At 40.0% G+C, this 20,531-nt stretch overlaps 1 protein-coding gene across 6 annotated transcripts in view; it reads left to right on the top strand.

Moving 5' to 3' along the window:
• The window catches only part of IQCM (IQ motif containing M), a 162,056-nt gene that overhangs the window by 65,670 nt on the left and 75,855 nt on the right, over window positions 1–20,531 (top strand). For 2 of the 6 annotated variants that reach the window (XM_060278653.1, XM_060278649.1), the window contains exons 2-6: window positions 1,258–1,444; window positions 5,368–5,470; window positions 8,732–9,019; window positions 11,606–11,696; window positions 16,512–16,582. In XM_060278653.1, the coding sequence (XP_060134636.1) occupies window positions 8,737–9,019; window positions 11,606–11,696; window positions 16,512–16,582 (445 nt within the window). In that variant the 5' untranslated portion in view covers window positions 1,258–1,444; window positions 5,368–5,470; window positions 8,732–8,736. Of the gene's footprint in view, window positions 1–805; window positions 1,445–5,367; window positions 5,471–8,402; window positions 9,020–11,605; window positions 11,697–16,511; window positions 16,583–20,531 lie in introns of those variants that run through there. The other 4 variants (XM_060278651.1, XM_060278650.1, XM_035112020.2 and 1 more) reach the window with 3 other exon arrangements.

Genomic DNA, 20,531 nt, shown 5'->3' with positions numbered 1-20,531 from the left:
TAAAAATCTCTTTGACATCTGATGGGAGGGTGTTCCACAGGGCGGGTGCCACTACCGAGTTTGGCAAATAATCTATTGTTCAGTTAGGAAAATAAAAACTTATTGCAATGGCTGAAACCTTCACTCAAAATGTATGAGATGGAAGGATACACAAGGTCTATTTATTATGGGATCTAAAACCATGCAATGTATGGCATATATCTTATGGCTCTTCTAAACAATTATTGATGATAATGATCAAGAACTAAGCTGTATGGAGTTGATTCTCCATATGCCAGCTTTGATCAGAGCCACAATAACCCAATTTTGGAGGGATCTAGCCAGAGCCGATATTTCATACTGGTACACAAAGGTGTGGGAATCAGCTCTGCTAGAAAAAAAGGCATATAAACTGAGGTTCTCTAGAGGTTAAAAAGTAAGGACCAATTTATTTTGGTATGGTATGATTTTATTGTTGATTATAATAATATAGAACACAACCAATCTCTTCCCCCCTGACCTATGAATGGTCATAGACAATACAATAAAATAGGAATACTTCACAAACAATGGTTTGCTGAAAATGCAGCTCATCATCCTGGAAAATAAGGGATAGCCATGTTAATAGTGTTTTTATTTTTATTAAGTATTGATTATGTAGAATCCTCAAATCTGAATTAGAACCAAGCCATAGTGGGCTTTGAACTGGCATCCTAAAGCACACCAGGGAAAGATTCAACCTCTTTGTACTGTTTATTGTACAGCAGCACAATAATCCCTTATAAGTCAGACTAGATCAACTGTTGCCCCTCTGCCCTTCTAGAGGCTTCTGGATTTCCTTGCTGCTCTGAACAATAGCAGATTCTGCTTTTGCTGCCTGTTCTCCACCCTCAGCTTCATAAGAAGCGAGTCTTAGAAATACTCTGGTAATGAAGAAATTTAAATGGTTTAACAATTTAAATAGCTTGCATACATATCTGTCTGATGTCTTTTCAGTATCTGGTGTGTGGAAAGGATGAATATCCTCTCTGGTTCACAGATAAAACTGCACACTGGGAAATCTCCCAACTTGCCCAAAGTCTGGCAGACTCTCTGTGACACGTAGTGAAGTGAAGTATGAATCATATGCTTTAGATCATGTATTCTCGACAGCCTACGTTGACATAATAGGATTCAATTAGCATAACATGACCTCTCATTTAGTTCCAATTTCCCAAAGTTAAAGCACTTCAAAAAGCAGTCAAGAGTGAATATAATTGTATTTTTTTTAATGACCAGGTCATGGCCAGAAATCCTTTTCTTGAATAGCTCTGTTCTTCTCATTGATTCTATGCAAAGAATCAATGCCCACATTCCATCAGTATCGGAGGAAGAAAGTTCTGTTTTCCCCTGCTTTTCTGGTGATGTCACAGAGCACAGAAGCTTTCTAGTAGAACGCTAGGATGGGTTAGCAGAGTACCAACATGTGAGTATGTTTCAATCTATTTCTGGTATTTTCCATGTATTTTTAACGGCTTTTCTTGGACTCTATTTTTATATATGTTATTTTAAAGAGCTGGAAGACCAGCCCTCCTCCCATTTCTTATATGAGCCTTTGGCTTCTGAGTGAAAGCCCCACCTTAAAAACATTAGCTTGGAGCTACGTTTGACTAAATGTATTGCCAGGTAATTGGCTTAGCATCACAGCCACTCCAATTTCAGTACAAAACAAATGACTTAGTTAGAACTTTCATTTTATCTCTGAAGCAATGCTTTTGCAATAAGTTCATGCATTCTGCGGGTGAGTTATGTGCCATGAGATCATAAGTGTGCTTACTTGAAATCAGTGAGATGTATGTCCCAAAAAATTTGCTTAGCGTTACAGCCTAAAGGCCTGCTCACTCGTTCCCTTCAGGTGTACACAGAACACATGGCTAGGGTTCTGACCTCTGCACATTCAACATATGCATGAAAAGGTTCTGTCATATGTTTAGAAACTCTGAATGTGAACAGTTCCAGACAGCATGGGGATCTTGTCGTGGACTGGTTGGACACAGAGGAATGGTGGGAGGAACCAGCTGGGGAACCCCCAAGGGAAGAAGGCTCAGAGCCCAGGGACATGATGAGTGGTTGCAGGGAGAAAAGGGAGAAGACTGGGAAGATGAGGTGTTGGAAGCTGAAGAGGTAACGGGGCTTGGTGAGCTGGGAGAGTGTGTGGCAGAAAGAAGTCCAGAATCAGAGGCAGAAACTGAAGCAGGAGAGAAGGGAGGCCAAGAGCCAGAGACGAGTTAGGCTGGTGAAGAGTCGGGGGTGTCTCCCCCTCCTGCTGCAACAAGCTCCCCCCCCCCTTGTCTCCAAGAGCCAGAAGAGGCATGAAAAGGGCACAGGAGAGATTAGTAACACCCAGACACTGTCGCTGATTGCTTGGGGAAAAACCCTGGAGAGGAGGGGACTTAGGCAGCTATGGAGAGTTGGGGACCTTCAGACTCAGCAACTGCTTCATGGGGCCAAGACCTACTGGATGTGAGTTGCTGTGCTCATTAGGCCTGACACTTCTATGCAGATCTTGTTTTTGCTGATAAAGAGTTAACTCCAACTTACACAGTGTGATTTACTGTTGGCTTGTTGACAAGTCTACATGCATTGAGTTATTCTTACAAATCTGCTGAACATGTAAAGGTTGAGGCAGGGAGAACCAGTGTGCATGATCCTGCTCTCCTGCCACATGTCTACATGGAGAGAAAGAATGAACTTAAGAACTGAGCAATCAAGTGATGAGAAATCAAGTATTTTACATGCAAGTATGAACCGTTCCAAAATCTTAAGGGCAGCCACCCAGAGCTGCTATTGTAACCCTGTTCTAATTAGTTATAATCAGTCTTAAAAACAAAAAAGCAACCTGCCTGCAACCTAATAATAAGAATTTTACTTTCATCTTTTGTTATATACTGAGCTGAATCCTAGAACAATAGGATCCAAAATTCAGCACTCTGATTGGTTCGCAGGAGCCACCCGATCCAGCTCCAGGTGGAAGTGAATCTGCAACCTGATTGGCCTACAGGTGCAGCCCTGAAGTAGCCAATAACGCAAGGCCCATTGTGTAAATAATGTATATAAGCAGACGAAACAAAAAATAAAAAATTCCTTTCATTAGCACCTTAGAGACCAACTAAGTTTGTCATAGGTGATTGGCTGATAGGAGTGGTAAACAGTCGTTAACAGTCGTTAACAGTTGTCAACAGGTTTACCACTCCTATCAGCCAATCACCCATTCCCACCACCCTTCCTAGTAATACCCCTCCCCACCCTCTCACTATACATAAGGGTCTGGTGACTTCGGTTTCAGTGTATCTGAAGAAGTGTGCATGCGCACGAAAGCTCATACCTATGACAAACTTAGTTGCTAAGGTGCTAATGAAATGATTTTGTTTGTTTTTTGTTTCGACTACGGCAGACCAACACGGCTACCTACCTGTTACATATAAGCAGACGTTTTGGGAAAAGAGCCATTCTTCTCCTCTTCTCCTTTGCTACTACAAGCTGAATAAAGAGCATGAAATTCACTCTCAACTCCAAGTATATTTCATCTTTACTTTTCTAAAATGTCCCTACATTTGATCTACTGATACAGTGAAGAGGCAACTGCAGTTAATTCGTAATATATTTTATATTTCCAAAAATGCTGTTTTGATCTAAAATATCCTATAAAAAGTGTATTCATGCTATGTTCTCAGCTCTGTAGGATTCTGAACTCTCTCTTCTTAAATAAGTGGTCTCTTGCATGATTTGTGGATTTGTGATAACATAACATAATGTCGGCCCCTTGAGAAGAAGGGGTGTTTGGTAAGTGGATGCCATTTATACTTTGCGTGTCAGATATGTCATGTACTTAATACAAAAAAATCCCCAGTTTTGATTGAGGCCTCTAAGGGGGATTATAATTCAATAATAGGAACTGAATTTCCAGCAATAGGCTGTGATATCATTCAACATGACTTGATTGCACTGGGATTTGGGTATGTCTGAAGGAAACAAACTCTTCTTTCCTCATTGCTATGATCTGTGAAAATGTGTCAACAAGAGCAGAAGTTATTCTAAGTATTCATTTTCTGAATCCCTGCTCTAAAAACACACGATATCCCCAGTTCCCCAAAAGCCCATCATTATTTCCCTTAGTGACACTTAGGATGCGGATTCTCTCAAAGCAAAGTTATTAGTGACAATCAATCTCTTAAAAAGCACCTTTATTCATGATGACAGGAACTTTACTACACTACTTCAGTTGAGCAGTGTGTTCCTTTGATCTGGTAGAAAATCATCCTATGGGCCAATAACACTGGGTGTTGAAGCTACAGTAGTGAGAATGCTGATTTATTCAGGGGGGAAATGGAATTGTGTTCTCTTTCCATGAACGAGAGTCTTCTGCAATATCCACATAAAACAAATAATGTTTAATTGATTGATCATCTATCTTTCACCAAATTAAACTTAAATACACCCACATATTGCCGAAAAGGCCCTCAATATGTGCCTTTTCAAGAAGGAAGTGAAAGATAACTTAATAATCAAGACCTATTCTTTTTTAAAGGACCCCAAACCTTCCATATACCAGAATCAAATTTATCAGTCCAACTGATTGAATGTTGGTTCCAGTGTTTACAATTGGAGCACCACTAATACAGCAGCAAAGGCTTTAATAAGTTGCTTCATCTATTTTTAAAATGTTGGTCAAATGCCTGCTCCCTTGGACAGCTCCCTCCACCTTCTTAAAAAAAATAAAATGAAAGGCAAAGCTGCCTTAACAGGAGAAATTTGAGAAGCAAATTGACATGGTACTTTAGCTGTTCCCCATTAAAAATGTGGGGAGAGATAGCTGGTCAGATCTGGGCTTTCTAGTATGTACCTCAGCTATCAGAGTACTTCTCTCTCTCTCTCTCTGGCTACAGTTGAGGTAGGGCAGGATCACGGCTCTTTCCCATGTGCTTCCTGTTCAAGCTTCAAAATATTTGCCTGAAAGCATTTTTGTTAATATCACACCAGAACAAATGCATGCAAATGTTAGTAAGGTATTTCCTACAGAAAGGGATTGGTAATGAAAATTTATGACAGCTATTGAATATGCAGGTGAACCAAAACTGATTGAGAGTGTCAAACCACTGGGCTGTTTTATACCATAACTTGCAATTACTGGGGAACACCCCCTGCTCTAAAAAAACACAGTTTCATCTATTATCAGCTGACGAAAACTGACCTACTTTCTAGCCTAGAGAACAAAGGTAATTCTGCTTAAGACTATTTTCCTCAGTTAACCTTGACATTACAAATGCAGAATTGTCATTAAATCTGAAAGATCTGTGTTCTGATGAGCATAAAAAGGAATTATTCTAATCTATTCTCCTTCATTTTCAGATTACAATACAAGCATCACCATGTTCCGGTATGCCATACTCCACTTAAGGTGAACTTGGAAGAAGTAATTATTTTAGGTATTGGTCAGGGAAGGGATGAACAGGTAAGGAAAAGTGTAACTATACAGCTGAATTAAACCTATTGCTACTTTACAAGTTATTAGAACAAGAATTGTGAAAGCAATCAAGTTTGTGAAGCATATGTTTCTTATTTGGTGAAATCAAAAGAAAACAGAATCAAATCTGACTTGCGACAAACAACAGTAGCTGTGCCGCAAACAGCTCCTGTTTCAAGAAACTAGGAGAGCTCTGCCAAGATGATAAAGACTTATGCCAGGCACCTTTGCTTTTGAATCTTTCAAATTAGGCCATGCAAATTCTGTTGCCAAAATGGAAATACAAAAGATCACACAGGAGAGTTAAAATCTAATCGGATATTTTCTATAGGTTGCCTGTATTTCAGACAATAATCTTTACTGTAGAGGTTCATTTGTCAAAAGATATTAAGCTGGGGAGGCAACCTGCAGCCCTCCAGATGTTGCTTGACTACAACTTCCATCATTCCTGTAGTTATACTGGCTGGGCTGATGGGAGCTGGAGTCAAAAAATAACTGGAGAGCCACATGGAGAGCCACAGGTTCCCACCACTGATACACAGAAGGAAAATGTGTCAAAAAGTGGATAAACATACATATTCTATTTATCAGTCTAAGCCAGGCACCCCCAAACTTGGCCTTCCAGCTGTTTTGGGACTTCAATTCCCATCATCCCTGACCACTGGTCCTGTTGGCTAGGGATGATGGGAATTGTAGTCCCAAAACATCTGGAGGGCCGAGTTTGGGGATGCCTGGTCTAAGCTATGGTGTTAGCCATTTAAAACACACCTGTTTTAATATGAACAAAGACAGCACTGTCAGCTGTAGTATTACAAGAAAAATAATGGAGACAAGAAATACTCAAAATTCCAATTTGTCAACTATTGACTCATAGCTGTGGTGTTTTTAGAGTGAAAAAAAAAATCAATAATGTAATTGCAACTGATTGCTCTTGCTGGGCTACTTCAGTTTAATTACTTACAGTGCAATCTTATGTATGTCTGCTCAGAAGTAAGTCCTTTTGATTTCAGTGAAGTTTATTCCCAGGTAAGCGGGCATAGGAATGCACTCTCAGACTGTAATACAAATCACAATGACCTGGGAAAACGTAATGGGACTTACCTCTGAGCAGGATTTTATTCTGAATATTGTCCAGTTCTTTCTTTTCCTGTGGAAAATAAAATTAAGGAACAGTGAAAGATGACTAATATAACATTAAGGAAAAATGAAATATGACTGCTACAAACCCGCCTGCCTATGAAATAAAAATATAGGGTTGGTTACAGACTTAATCATGCTAAGATTAGGGACTCAGCTACACAGCTGCAATTATAACATTATAAGTGTGTTATAAAAATGTGACATCAGACGGTGCTGTAGTGCTCAATGGCAAATGGCATATATATATTTTATAGCATTTTCATAGCATTTTAAAATATCTGTGTAGATTCAGCCCTAGTTAAATTAATGGGGCTCAAAGTATGATTTACTTGCTGCATAATCTTCACGATTTCTACTCAGAAGTAAGTCCTATTGAATTAATTGCAGGTGAGTGTGGTTAAGAGTACAGCCTTAACCATAACTTAATTGCCATTTATTTTGGCAGGTCCAGTTTAAGCAAGAATAAGTCTAGATCCAACTCATATGTCATATCTCTGAGCTTATAGTAAGGAATAGAGTTTAAACCACAGATGGGAAACTGTGGTTCTCCAGATGTTGTTGGACTACAACTCCCCTCATTTCTGGCCATTGAACATGCTAGTGGCTGATGAACATGCTAGTAGCATTGAACATGCTAGTGGCTGATCAGCTGTGGCCGGATGGACCACAGGTCCCTATCCAACAACTTTCCATGTTGTCATCTCTTAATCATGGGTACTCTGCCAACATTTCAAATTTGAGCAGGGCACTGCTAAAACCAGGATAGGCATGTTCAATGGCCAGAAATGATGGGAATTGTAGTCCAAAAACATCTGGAGAACCACAGTTTCCCATCTCTGGTTTAAACTCTATTTCTTACTATAAGCTCAGAGATATGATATGAGTACCCATGATTAAAAGATGACAACATGGAAAGTCAGTGGTGTAAAAGCAGGTTTTTGTGGTGAAGAAACACCAGTGGAAACAATAAAATGCTCTTTCATACTGTAGGCAAATAATGTTCAGTCTTCTCAACATAAGATTTCAGATTGCATCCTTAGGGTTCCTCCCAATCTTCTGAAGTGCTAAATTCAGGAGAAACTATGGCTACTCTTGTAGTGGGGTATTTTAATGTATTTTGTGTGTCTCCAACAATTATAAAGACTTGCTAGATCTGTACATAACCAATGTAATTAATATATTTGAAAGAAAGAACTTGGAAAGGGAAATGATGAATACTTATTCAATTTTTTCCCTTTCTGTATCTGTGTAAAGTTATAATTTATTTTTAACATATAATTATTAAACTAGGACAGATGAATAAAGATGTAAAATAAGCATGCAAAAGGAAACCTAATACATCACATAGGTATTTATAGCCTACGGACACTAGCATTATTCTTAATGAAGATTAATGACCCTTGCTTCTTACACATATAGATTCCAAAAAGTATACACAGAGCTGATTAAGCAATCCAAGGTTATTGCAAATCATGTAACGGTAGTCTATAAGATAATATGTGTCCTCAATGGATGTGACTGAGATTTGTCTGGAACATTTCCATTGAACATTGAGAGGGATACCTTCCAAGGCCTATGCCAAGGTTCCTACACCTGAATTTCAATAAAGTTGTGGCCCAATTTAAACCCATATATTGTTGTCATGTCTCATTTCGGGGGGGGGGGGGAGGTCTCCGGGGACACGGTTTAGCGCATGAGCTCTCAAATACCCTACAAAATTGGATGAAAGTTAAGGGAGAAGATGCTTGCGCTCTTCTCTTTCAAAGGATGTAGGAGGTAATCCAAATCACCATGTAGTTTTGCAACAGTTGAAATTTTTGTTGTTGTTGTTACATCAAACGTGCTTGTATGCTTCTTACTGTTGGACAAGGAAAACTATGTTACCTTGTATGGTTCTCTGTTTTCATTGTCTACCAGGAAATTGGGAGCCAAATGTGTGGCTCAACTCTGAATGTCTTTCCCCCCTTTTTTCTGGATTATAGCTAAACAAATAAGACTGTTCCTTACTTAAACTTTTGAAGAGTAATGGCTTTGAAAGTAGCACAGAGCAAGAGGGATGATTTCAGACTAAAATTGGTGATGGGTGTTATTCATTTGTTTTGTCAACAGAAAACATGGCGATGCACCCAGTTCTTAGCGATATCTTCGAGGACCCCACAGAAAATATGAGTGTCAAGAGTTTTCATAGCAAAATCCTTGGGGAAAGAGCTATTAGTGCACCACCTAAATTATCATCTAATGTGGGCACTAAACCTAGCCGGTCAGCAAAAACTCTTAACAAGACCTCTCTGGAAGAAGTATTAGACATGTTGCCATTAAGACCACACTCTGAAACATGGAGGTCTCTGAGCAGTATAAAATCCTGTCCTACGAAGATGGAGTATGGATGGGGAAAAGGTGAGATATATATTTGTGAATATACTTAATATGGTTTCATATAGAATGACATACCACTTGTTCTGCCAAGGGCAGGGTTCTTTCTACCCTATTTAACAATTCTATATCTATAGGTTTGTATGTGTTGTTGGTGCACATGACACCCCAGACAGCACTACCTCAGGCTTAACTTTCTTTGGAAGGGGATCTCACTGCAAACTTTTGTTAATTTCGATTTATTTAAAAATGAACCTGAGGCTGGTCAAGCTCTGCTGATGAAGAAAATCCCACAAGCACAATTTCCTGGAAGTAAAAATGCAAGAATAATAAATTAAATCATTAATAACTTGTTGCTTTTTCATGACAACCAAAATCATGTGGTGACCACCTCACATTGCCTCAAAGCTGGCCCTGCCTTTAGGCAGACTCCTATTCATAGCAAGTGACTTCATGGTTCCTTCCAGGAGCTCAGAATTTATTTGGAGGGATTCCCTGATATATTAGGAGACATTATTTTCCATAGTTTATGGCTTGGAAGCACACTCTTAAATGTTTTCACTCAGGAGTAATTCCCTGACCTCAATAGGACAAAGGGCCAAACTAGTGTACCTGATTAATAAAAGAGGAAAGTTGGTGCAGCCCACCCCCAATCCAAATGGCATGGAGAAAGGTACGTGAAAAATACTTGTCAGGACTGGGTGGAGTTTAAAGAGAAAATAAAGCCTTTTTCGCTTCATGGTGTATTAAAAATATACTAGAGCTTTAGGTCAAAGAGAGACATTTTTTATCTTCTTGCTCTACATGTGAGCAATTCAATTGATGTCTACCCCAGCAAGTCACAGGTGTGGAAACAGGAAATCTATATGACAAAATGAACAAGGCTGGCTATGAATAGTTGAGAAAGGGTATGTGTGTTTGTACAGACATTTTTTCGTAGAGTATGCATAATTCTTGAAACTCAAATACAGACCTGAGAAGAAAAGTTGACACAACCATATTCCACAGAGGCCTTTCTGCTCTTACTTCTCTCCATGCTGTCTTTATATTTCAAAAAATAAAATCCTTTTATTTATTTATGTGTGTTTATATAAATGTGTGTGTGTGTGTGTGTGTGTGTGTGTGTGTGTGTATAAAAGTTGAGCTCTGAGAAATTCTCGGGTTTTTTAATGCTCAAAGATTGTTATACTTTTATTGAATCTATGCACCTGTTAAAAATCTTGTTTTAGAGTTTGTGAAGTGACCAGAGGATTTTAATTGTAAACTGATGTATTTACAAATGGAGTGTTTATATCAAAGTATTTTAACTGGGACATATACATTATAGTTAGATTTCTACAGACACCTTTCATTCGTTAATCTGTATCTTTGGTTGATGCAAATTAGTCCAAAAAGTTAATTTCCATGTTACTGATGTCTGCATATGCAATATGCTGTGTAGAACCTTTTCAGCAGCAGTCCCCTAATTGCAGAATTGAAAACAAGAAAGAGTCTTGTGCACCTTAAAGACCAACAAATTGATTATAGTACAAGCTTTCATGGAATAGTGTCTACTTCATCAAGTGTAATACTCAGCTCGTAGCTGGATAGCTCTTCTTAATTCATGACTGTGGCCAACTCAACTTCATTTGCCTCTCTCTCTCATCTGTCCTTCTGGCCAGCATTGCCTCCACTTTTCTGCCATTCCTTCACCTCAGAAATTTCAGCTTTGCTTTTGCAAGGCAGCTGAGACTTAAACAAAACGCAACGACAGGCAGGGATTATGATTGCAGCCCATAATGGACATAGGAGTGGCATCTGTGGCATTCTGCCCTTTATGGTAATGGTTTGTAATATGTATTTATAGAAGCAATTAGCTTCCCTTTCAAGTACAAGCAGGCTCTCCTGTATAATTTTTGTATGGAGTCTTTGACAAAAACAGGAGTGTTTTTGTCAGGATAAGGTACACACTACACAATTACTGGGCAACTAACCCCGTTGAACTAAGTGGGGCTTACTTCTGAGTCAACATGGGCAATGTTGAACTGCAATGCCCCTTTCACAGAGTATTCAAATAATACACATTTTTGATGTGGCTTGGATATATGGTAACTTCATTTTCAGTGAATGCCATAAATATAATGAAACAGAAGTTCATGGTAGTTTTGGTGTAATTTTCCATCCAGAATTCTTTCCTCTCTGTGTGGGAAGAGAACAGAAGGAGTTCTTTTCACGTATGCATGTTGTTGAAGTCTCCAGAATTTTTCCCCACAGTCTTGCATATTTAAAAACAAGAATTTTGTGCATACATCCCTTGTAAGCCCAGCTTCTGAAGCTGTTTACATTTAAAAATGGTTTGCTTCACAAATATATAATAAAGAAATTGTGTGTGTGTGTGTGTGTGTGTGTGTGTGTGACCTACTTGACTAGTGATCTGAATCCATAATTAATTGTACATCTACATATGTGAATTGCCTGAGTTGGCAGTCTGTTCTTATGTTGGTAGCTTCTTTCTGAAATGTATTAAACTCTTTCCAACTTGGAATAACAATATCAACTATTGCTTTTGGTGCAACTCTCCTATTATTGTTAATTATTTTAAAAACATTCCCCCTTTCTACTTTTTGATAGAGAAAATGTGGATAAGTGATGTATTTACCGAGGTTGGATCACTGAGTAGAGCAATGGAACGTGAGAAAGATAAACAAAAACTATCAATTGGGTAATGTATTGAAATGGTTGGAATAGCAATTCATATTTATCTCTACTGCAGTTCATTTTGAAAGGGTACAGAGAATAATCTTGAGCTATTATTGTGCTTTAAGTATAAATATATTTATTTATACCCTGCCCATCTGGCTGGGTCTCCCCAGCCACTCTGGGCAGCTTCCAACAAAAGATTAAAAATACATTAAAAATTACAATTTTATATAACCAATGCAACTTTTCAATTTTTCTGACAATAGACTTCTACTACACTTTAGAAAAGGAAGCCTCACTTGCCATGTATCCATAATTTAAATGAAACTATTCTGATGGTGAATGTGTTTATTTAATTATTTAACAGCACAATTCTATATATCAGGAGTCCCCTTGAAGTCAGTGGGTCTGTCGAATCTACAAAATATACAAGTTTAATTGTACATAAATGCTGTATTTAATTGCATTGTATTGTATAATAAGCTTTAGGCATATAGCAAGTAAATTTTCACTGGGTATGGTAGGCTATCTTGTAACTAAGCTTTGTGACTAGATCACAAGTATTAGACTCAACAGAAAAGCTGTAATTTGACTACTTGCTTAGATGTACATGAGAGAGCTTGCAACACAGAGCTGCACATAGGCAGTTACTCAGCATGCAGGAGGAGAGAGACACAGTCAGTGGCGTTGCATCCTTTGCTGGTGCCCGGGGCGTACAAGCACATGAGCTGGGTGGGACCAGAGGTGGGGCATGAAGAGTGAACAAAACTGCTGCCCCAGCCCAGCCTTCACTGCCCCAGCCCAGAGGATTCATAAGGATGCGTTGCGGTGCCTGCCTGGCAGATCCCCTCCAACATTGGCCAGGTGGCCATTTGGTGAGGGGTCCAGGGATGCAGGGGCAAGGCAGGGCAGGACAGGGACACATTTTAGGAAAAACGTGTTCAAAACATTGTGTTGTTAGTGCGCTACATCTAAATGTGGATGTTGTATCCCAGTTGAGCAAATGCTTTCCAGTTTTCCTCCTGACATTATTGGCCCAGTAATATTTATGACGGCAATAACACATGCAGTGCAAACTTGGAAGTCTAGTCAGAAATAAGGCCCATTGAGCGCAATTGGACCTACTCCCAGTAGAGTAAATGTAGAATCATAGCCTTGGTATGAAAATAATTCAATTCCTAAATGTTCGGCGTCCATTGCCTCATTGTCACAATGATTTAAGATAGGCAAATATTATTTGCAAATGGTTATTGCCTAGCCATTTAAGTTTTGCAACCCCATATTTCGGGGGTGGGGAGGGAAATTGTATAGTCTTTACTGAGGGTACTCAGTAAATTTATAGCTGTGTAAATATTTCAGCTGTGACACATAGCTAATGCTCGTAACCACTACTTATGATGATGCTAAGACAGTTCTAATGCTGCTGCTGTCAATCAGCAGTGCCGCCCTATGGTATAACAAGCCATTGCAGAGTTTCATCCAATGAAGTTATAGTGCCATAGGCAACTGGCGATTTGCTTTAAGGATGCTGTTTCTGCTTGACATCTCACACATGGGGGTCATCTCAGAACCTTTGTTCCATAATTTGAAATGTCATAGAGGTACTGTAATCTATTTCTACTTTTGCACAGTTTGGGAGGGTGTTTTGAGCTGTTAATCTTTCAACAGTTTAATGAACTCTAAACGTTCTGTCATGATGATCATTTTTTAAAAAAATATCCCAGTTGAACCATGTTGCTTCTAATGTATCTCTTTATTAATATCTAATACTGACTGACAATAAAATGGTGTATTCTAGAAATTTTAAAAGTATCTTTTGAAAAATAAATGTTGGAATATGGAGAGATGAATGCATTTTTGCATTCTTCACTTCTGTTTTGTGGGATAATTATATTCTCTTGAAAAGACTACTGTGCAAATGAATGATCACAGTGAACAGTGTAGGCTTTTGGCAGTTTCACATACATACTCAAAGGATAACAAAATTATAACTTGTATACAAATTCTCTTCTGTATGCTTGCATTGATTCTTTTTGCTCAAGTTGGTGTAATTCGTATAAAGCCAATTCACACATCCAGTTTAAAATTAACTGATAAAAACATCTTTTCCATCCGTAAGAATGTCTGTTTGAATTTGTGAGCTTTGATGATTTTCTTACAGCCTAATTCTATGCAATAGGGAGTTATTGCGCGTGAAGACCTTTAAACCTCCCTCTTAAATAAATTCAGACAAGACTCAAATTTTGGTTTGGTTTTTGGCAGAATTTAGGCCACAACTTTATTGATTACAGCAAGTGAGTGGTTGCATAGGCTCTGACCCAGAGCTCCATCATAGGTCAGCCTAGGGTGAACACCTGGAATGGTAGAAAGCTGGGGACATAATAATAATAATAATAATAATAATAATAATAATAATAATAATAATATATTATTATTTATACCCCGCCCATCTGGCTGGGTGGCTTCCAACAGAAATATTAAAATAAAATAATATGTTGTTGTTGTTTAGTTGTTTAGTCGTGTCCGACTCTTCGTGACCCCATGGACCAGAGCACAACAGACACTCCTGTCTTCCACTGCCTCCCGCAGTTTGGTCAGACTCATGTTCGTAGCTTCGAGAACACTGTCCAACCATCTTGTCCTCTGTCATCCCCTTCTCCTATTGCCCTCAATCTTTCCCAACATCAGGGTCTTTTCCAGGGAGTCTTCTCTTCTCATGAGGTGGCCAAAGTATTGGAGCCTCAGCTTCACGTTCTATTTTATTTTAATAAAATAATTTATTAAACATTAAAAGCTTCCCTAAACAGGGCTGCCTTCAGATGTCCTCTAAAAGTCTGGTAGTTATTTTTCTCTTTGACCACTATGCTATGTCCACCACCCAGATGTCTCCCTGGACTCAGGCATGGGCACAACCCCTTGCAGGGTTGACCAAACCATTGAGTCCCTGGATTCCTTTAACGGAATACCCCTTCACATAGGGATGGCGAGAGCGTTCCCCCATCCCTATCACCTGAACCAGAGCCTATCTGTAACCTTACAAGTTGTGACGATTTGCTACACGGCAGGCGAAACCCAAATGGCACCAGCCAATCAGCCAAGTGGGGGAAATTCTTGCAGATGACACACGACAGCATAGCAAGGTCAAGCATGCAAGCCCTAAATAAAAGGGAAAGGTGGGCGGGTGTTCCGATGCTCTGACCAAGAGAGAAAGCTCAGGGTCACGTGCATTGGCATATATAGGTCCCTTGATTTTCTGGCCAAGTTATGACCTTTAAAGCCCTAAATGGTTTGAGACCTGGTTATCTTAAGGACTGTCTGCACTGTCAGTCTGGCCATATCATAATATATAATTTGAAGGCCCTGTTGAAATGCCTGCCTGTAAAAACAATCAGGTTGGTGGGCACCCAGAACAAGGCCTTTTCAGTAGCAGCCCCCCCCCCCCAATTAAAGGATTTGATTCAAAGTGAGATCAGGCTTACCTTGCTAACTTTAAGGTCCATTTTAAAGATCCACTTTTTCATCATGGCTCTTGGGGGGCCAATCTAGGTTATTGGATTTTATTCTTTAGAGCTAAAGGCTTAATTGCTGATGGAGCTAAATTAATGCAATAAGCAGCAAGCAGCACTCCCAAGCTCAGGCTTTTAGGTTCCTAGGATGGAACTGGATATTTTAATTGTTTCAGCTGGTTTTACTGTTGGATTTTATCCATTTACATTTTTGCATGGTTATAAATGACTTTTGAGACAAAAGTGGTCTGTAAAAGTGTTGGGAACAGGAATGTTATTACAATGATTGTTTTATTATCAGGCCGTCTCTCTGTATGCTTTTTACTTTGTTTTTGTTTTTACGTTTTTATCATTGATATTCTTTAATGTGTTTTTAAGGTTGTACACTGCCCTGGGATCTTTTGACAAAGGGTGTTATATACATTAAAGTAATAATAATTATTATTTCTTTAACTCAAATTGGTAGTATTTAACTTTGGGTGGGTTCTGCTCAGTACGTATAAGAATATTATAATAAAATAAACTAGCACATTAGAACTGATTCCAGAGAAGATAGTCTCTGAAAACTTTCCTTCTTTCCTTCCTTCCTTCCTTTCTCATTATACCCTGTATGGCACCTCACACACTTCAGTGTCAAGAAAATCTGAATGAAAAATTAATATTTCATGAAAACATAAGTGCTTTAGTTTGACATTTAGCTTTTCCCCTCCCCACCCAGTCAGTATTTTCATGTGAAGTTGCTGCCATGTTTCAACGGTGGCTTTTGCCTTCAATCCTAAGCAAATGGGAAAGTGTTGATGTGCTGTTTCTGGAACAGATCACAAAGCAGATTGGCATTGTGCTGGTTATGGGGCTTAGCCCAATTCCACCCACTTGTACAGAAGGGAATGTCAACGACGGCTCAGACGGCTTTCCTTCTTGTAGAGTTATCTGCATTACAGATAGCTAGAGAATGGACAGATGCTATTAAACTTTATTTCCGAGCATAAACCACAGTTCAGACTTGGAACACAGCATGTTTGCGAAAAATCAATACCAAGTTTTATTTATTTTTATTTTATTTCTAAAATGTATTGCTTGCCTTTCAATTCCATTAGAGCGCTGAAAGTGGTTGCAGGGCACATGCTTTTTCAAGCAATTCCTCACTGTTCATGAAATGTTTCGATTTTTGAGATTATATGAAAGGCATGTACTTGTACCACTGTTTCTGCAAAAAAACATTGCTCTGTTCCTTTAAAAAAATGTACATAAGTTATTTAAGTAGAAAGATAAGAAAAGAAAAGAAATAATGGCTGTTTGTTTTGTGCATGTTTGTTTTTGTATTTATACAGCCGTGGCAATTTGCTTGGATTATCCTCAAATGAACAAAATGAGACTGCCTGGATTCCAAAACTTCAGATGGGTAAATCTTTATTATTATTTAGCAGTTTCATTTTGTTTTAAATAATTGCCAGTTACCGTATAAGTGTTATATTGCATTTGTACATTTAAGACAAATTTCTACCTAGGTGTGGAGGTGACATATTTTTGAAGGAATGAGTCTTGTTATGGATAATAATCTTTTAGGGAAAGAGTTTTTTGTTGAAATACATTTTGAAAGTTTCATGTTTGTGTGTATATATAAACACACACACACACACAGCAATATTTCTGAACACAGAGTGACACCTAATGTTAGCCATATTCAGAGCTGACCTGTTGAAATAAATGGACTCAGGTCCATTTCAATGAACTTACTCTGAGTATGATTTAGTTGGCTATTTCCCCTACTTTATTGAGGTTTGTTATCTGAACTATGATTTTTCCTGAAAAAAAGGGAAGTATTTTAACTTTACTTCTGCCCACTGATGACCAAACAGTAGCTGCTGTCTTATAGATTATACCAGATCTTCCTTCATCAATCCTCAGCTGCTTGCTTTACTCTTATATACTTCTTCCCAGATTTGAAAATGCTCATGGGCATGTCTTCCTAATAATAATAATAATAATAATAATAATAATAATAATAATAATAATTTATTATTTATACCCCGCCCATCTGGCTGAGCTTCCCCTGCCACTCTGGGTGGCTTCCAACAAACATTAAAATACATCAAATATCACAGAATAAAAACTTCCCTAAACAGGGCTGCCTTTAGGTATTTTCTAAATGTCAGGTAGTTGTTTATCTCTCTGACCTCTGATGGGAGGGCGTTCCACAGGGTGGGTGCCACTACCGAGAAGGCCCTCTGCCTGGTTCCCTGTAGCTTTGCTTCTTGCAGTGAGGGAACTGCCAGAAGGCCCTCGGCACTGGATCTCAGTGTCCGGGCTGAACGATGGGGGTGGAGACGCTCCTTCAGGTATACTGGACTGAGGCCATTTAGGGCTTTAAAGGTCAGCACCAACACTTTGAATTGTGCTCGGAAACGTACTGGGAGCCAATGTAGGTCTTTCAAGACTGGTGTTATGTGGTCTCGGCAGCCACTCCCAGTCACCAGCCTAGCTGCCGCATTCTGGATTAGTTGTAGTTTCCGGGTCACGTTCAAAGGTAGCTCCACATAGAGCGCATTGCGGTAATCCAAGTGGGAGATAACCAGAGCATGCACCACTCTGGCGAGGCAGTCCGCAGACAGGGTCTCAGCCTGCACACCAAATGGAGCTGATAGACAGCTGCCCTGGACACAGAATTAACCTGCACCTCCATGGACAGCTGTGAGTCCAAAATTACTCCTAGGCTGAGCACCTGGTCTTTCAGGGGCACAGTTACCCCGTTTAGGACCAGGGAGTCCTCTACTCCTGCCCGCCTCCTGTCCCCCACAGACAGTACTTCTGTCTTGTCAGGATTTAATCTCAATCTGTTAGCCGCCATCCATCCTCCAACCGCCTTCAGGCATTCACACAGGACCTTCACCGCCTTCACTGGTTCTGATTTGAAAGAGAGGTAGAGCTGGGTATCTATCTGCATACTGATGAACACCCAGCCCAACCCCCCTGATGATCTTTCCCAGCGGCCACATGTAGATGTTAAAAAGCATGGGGGAGAGGACAGAACCCTGAGGCACCCCACAAGTGAGAGCCCAGGTGTCTGAACACTCATCCCCCACCACCACTTTCTGAACACGGCCCAGGAGGAAGGAGCGGAACCACTGTATGACAGTGCCCCCAGCTCCCAAGCCCTCTAGACGGTCCAGAAGGATGTTATGGTCGATGGTGTCAAAAGCCGTGGAGAGATCCAGCAGAACTAGGAAACAGCTCTCACCTTTGTCCCTAGCCCACCGGAGATCATTAACCAGTGCGACCAAGGCAGTTTCAGTCCCATGATGAGGCCTGAATCCCAACTGGAAGGGATCCAAATGGTCCGCTTCTTCCAGGCGTGCCTGGAGTTGTTCAGCCACCACTCGCTCATTCACCTTGCCCAAGAATGGTAAATTTGAGACTGGGCGATAATTAGCCATATTTTCAGGGTCTAAAGATGTCTTTTTAAGAAGCGGTTTAATGACCGCCTCTTTCAGCGGGTCTGGGAAGACTCCTTCACAGAGGGAAGCATTCACCACCCCGCAGAGCCCATCGCCCAGCCCTTCCCAGCTCGCTTTTATTAGCCAGGATGGGCAAGGGTCAAGGAGACAGGTGGTCGGTTTCATGTCCAAGCAGCCTGTCCACATCCTCGGAGGTAGCAGATTGGAATTGATCCCATAGAACACTAACATAGAACATATATTATCTTGTCTTTGTTTCTATGCACACCAGTGGCCAGATCTCTCAAGTTTGCCACAGTTTCTGTCCTAGTTTGTGTAGCTGGTGAAAAGTTAGGACTGGAAAAACTGGCAAGAGGATGAGCAACATTTTTGTTTTGCTGTTGATGTGCAGAGCATGATTGTCATCGTTCAGTTGGAGGCGGAGCTGAAATAGTATGGACCACATATCCAGTAGCCTCATATCCAGTAGCCTCCAGTGTGACCCAAGCTTGAATGTGCACCCAATTGCAAGGGAGCCCTTATTCATCTTTTCTGGGAAGGAAAGAATAATGCAAATCAGGTCTCTGTGTAATCTGGTGCTCCCACGGAAGGCTGGGTCCATACAGTGGAGGCTACTCTCTCATGCCACTCCTTCGCAATGTTTTTTCAGTGCAATCAAAATGTACGAGCCATGCTAGCATTCGTGTGGCAGAGCTAGGTAATGGTTTTATCCTGTTTATGCAGCTTCATGTTGATTTTGTATGCAGTGGAGGCAAATGGACCCACTAACTGGTATGCCCTTAGCCAGCCCCCCACCTGGCTTCCTTCTTTATACTCTATCCAGGGGTGTCCCTGCCTGTGAGATTCCTCCTCCTCAGTCTCTGGGATGTGCTTGCAGAACCTAGCAGGGAGGAGGATGGTGACAAAACTAGAATCAGTTGGCTCTTCCTGTCATTGGCTCTGGCTCCACCTAATGCTTGGACCTTCTCTCCTAATGGTCCCAGTGTGAACCTGCCACCACTTGATTTGTATGCAAGACTATGTCTGACCACATGCATTCTGTAATTGGAAAGCCCTTTCCTCTAGATCAGGGGTAGTCAACCTTTTTATACCTACCGCCCACTAATGCATTGTTCTTGGCGGTAAAATTTCCTTACCGCCCACCAGTGCTCGATGGAAGGAGGATTTAGCTTGTGCCATAGAACCCCCTACTGCCCACCTAGAATCCTGAAACACCCACTAGTAGGCTGTAGGGACCAGGTTGACAACCCCTGCTCTAGATGGTTCCCACTGAAGCATTTGTGTCACAAAATACACATATTCCTCTTAGAAGTCTGGAGATAGTTCTGAGCTTGGTCATTCTTGGTGCTAAACAGGAGGAGTGACAGCCATCATCTTGGCATGTGTGATATAATCTAGTTGTCAGATCCTCAACAGTTGGAAACCCACAAGTTAACAGTATCAGCAATTCCACATTACTGTATCCCAAATGATACAATGCTCTTCATATTTTTGGTGTGAAGGCAACATTTCTCATCACACTTCCCACAGTGTAACTAAATAATCTATCTTTATTAATTACATATTTACATCTTTATATAAGGAAATTGTGTCTCTTGTCATTACTTGACTTATGCTTTGAAAAAATTGCATTAATTTAAGCAAGGATCAATTTGTTATTGCTCGATGAGCCCAGTTATTTGCAGTAAATGCATACAAATTAATTTGGATATGGAAATACATTCCCTGTTTTATGGCAAGTCATCTCTTCAACACTTTCACTAAGTAGAGAGCACCGTAATTTGGATGTATACAAAGGCTGTTTATTCCAAATATTTCATCCACATAAATGTTTTAAACATGAGTTGGCACAGACGTTTTGCATAAAATGTGCTACAATGCAACTGCCTTTTGAAA

This window comes from Zootoca vivipara, chromosome 9, assembly GCF_963506605.1.
Source record: "Zootoca vivipara chromosome 9, rZooViv1.1, whole genome shotgun sequence".
Taxonomy (NCBI): Eukaryota; Metazoa; Chordata; class Lepidosauria; order Squamata; family Lacertidae; genus Zootoca; species Zootoca vivipara.
Note: the sequence above shows the minus strand (reverse complement) of the source record. Positions and strands in the feature narration are given on the sequence as shown.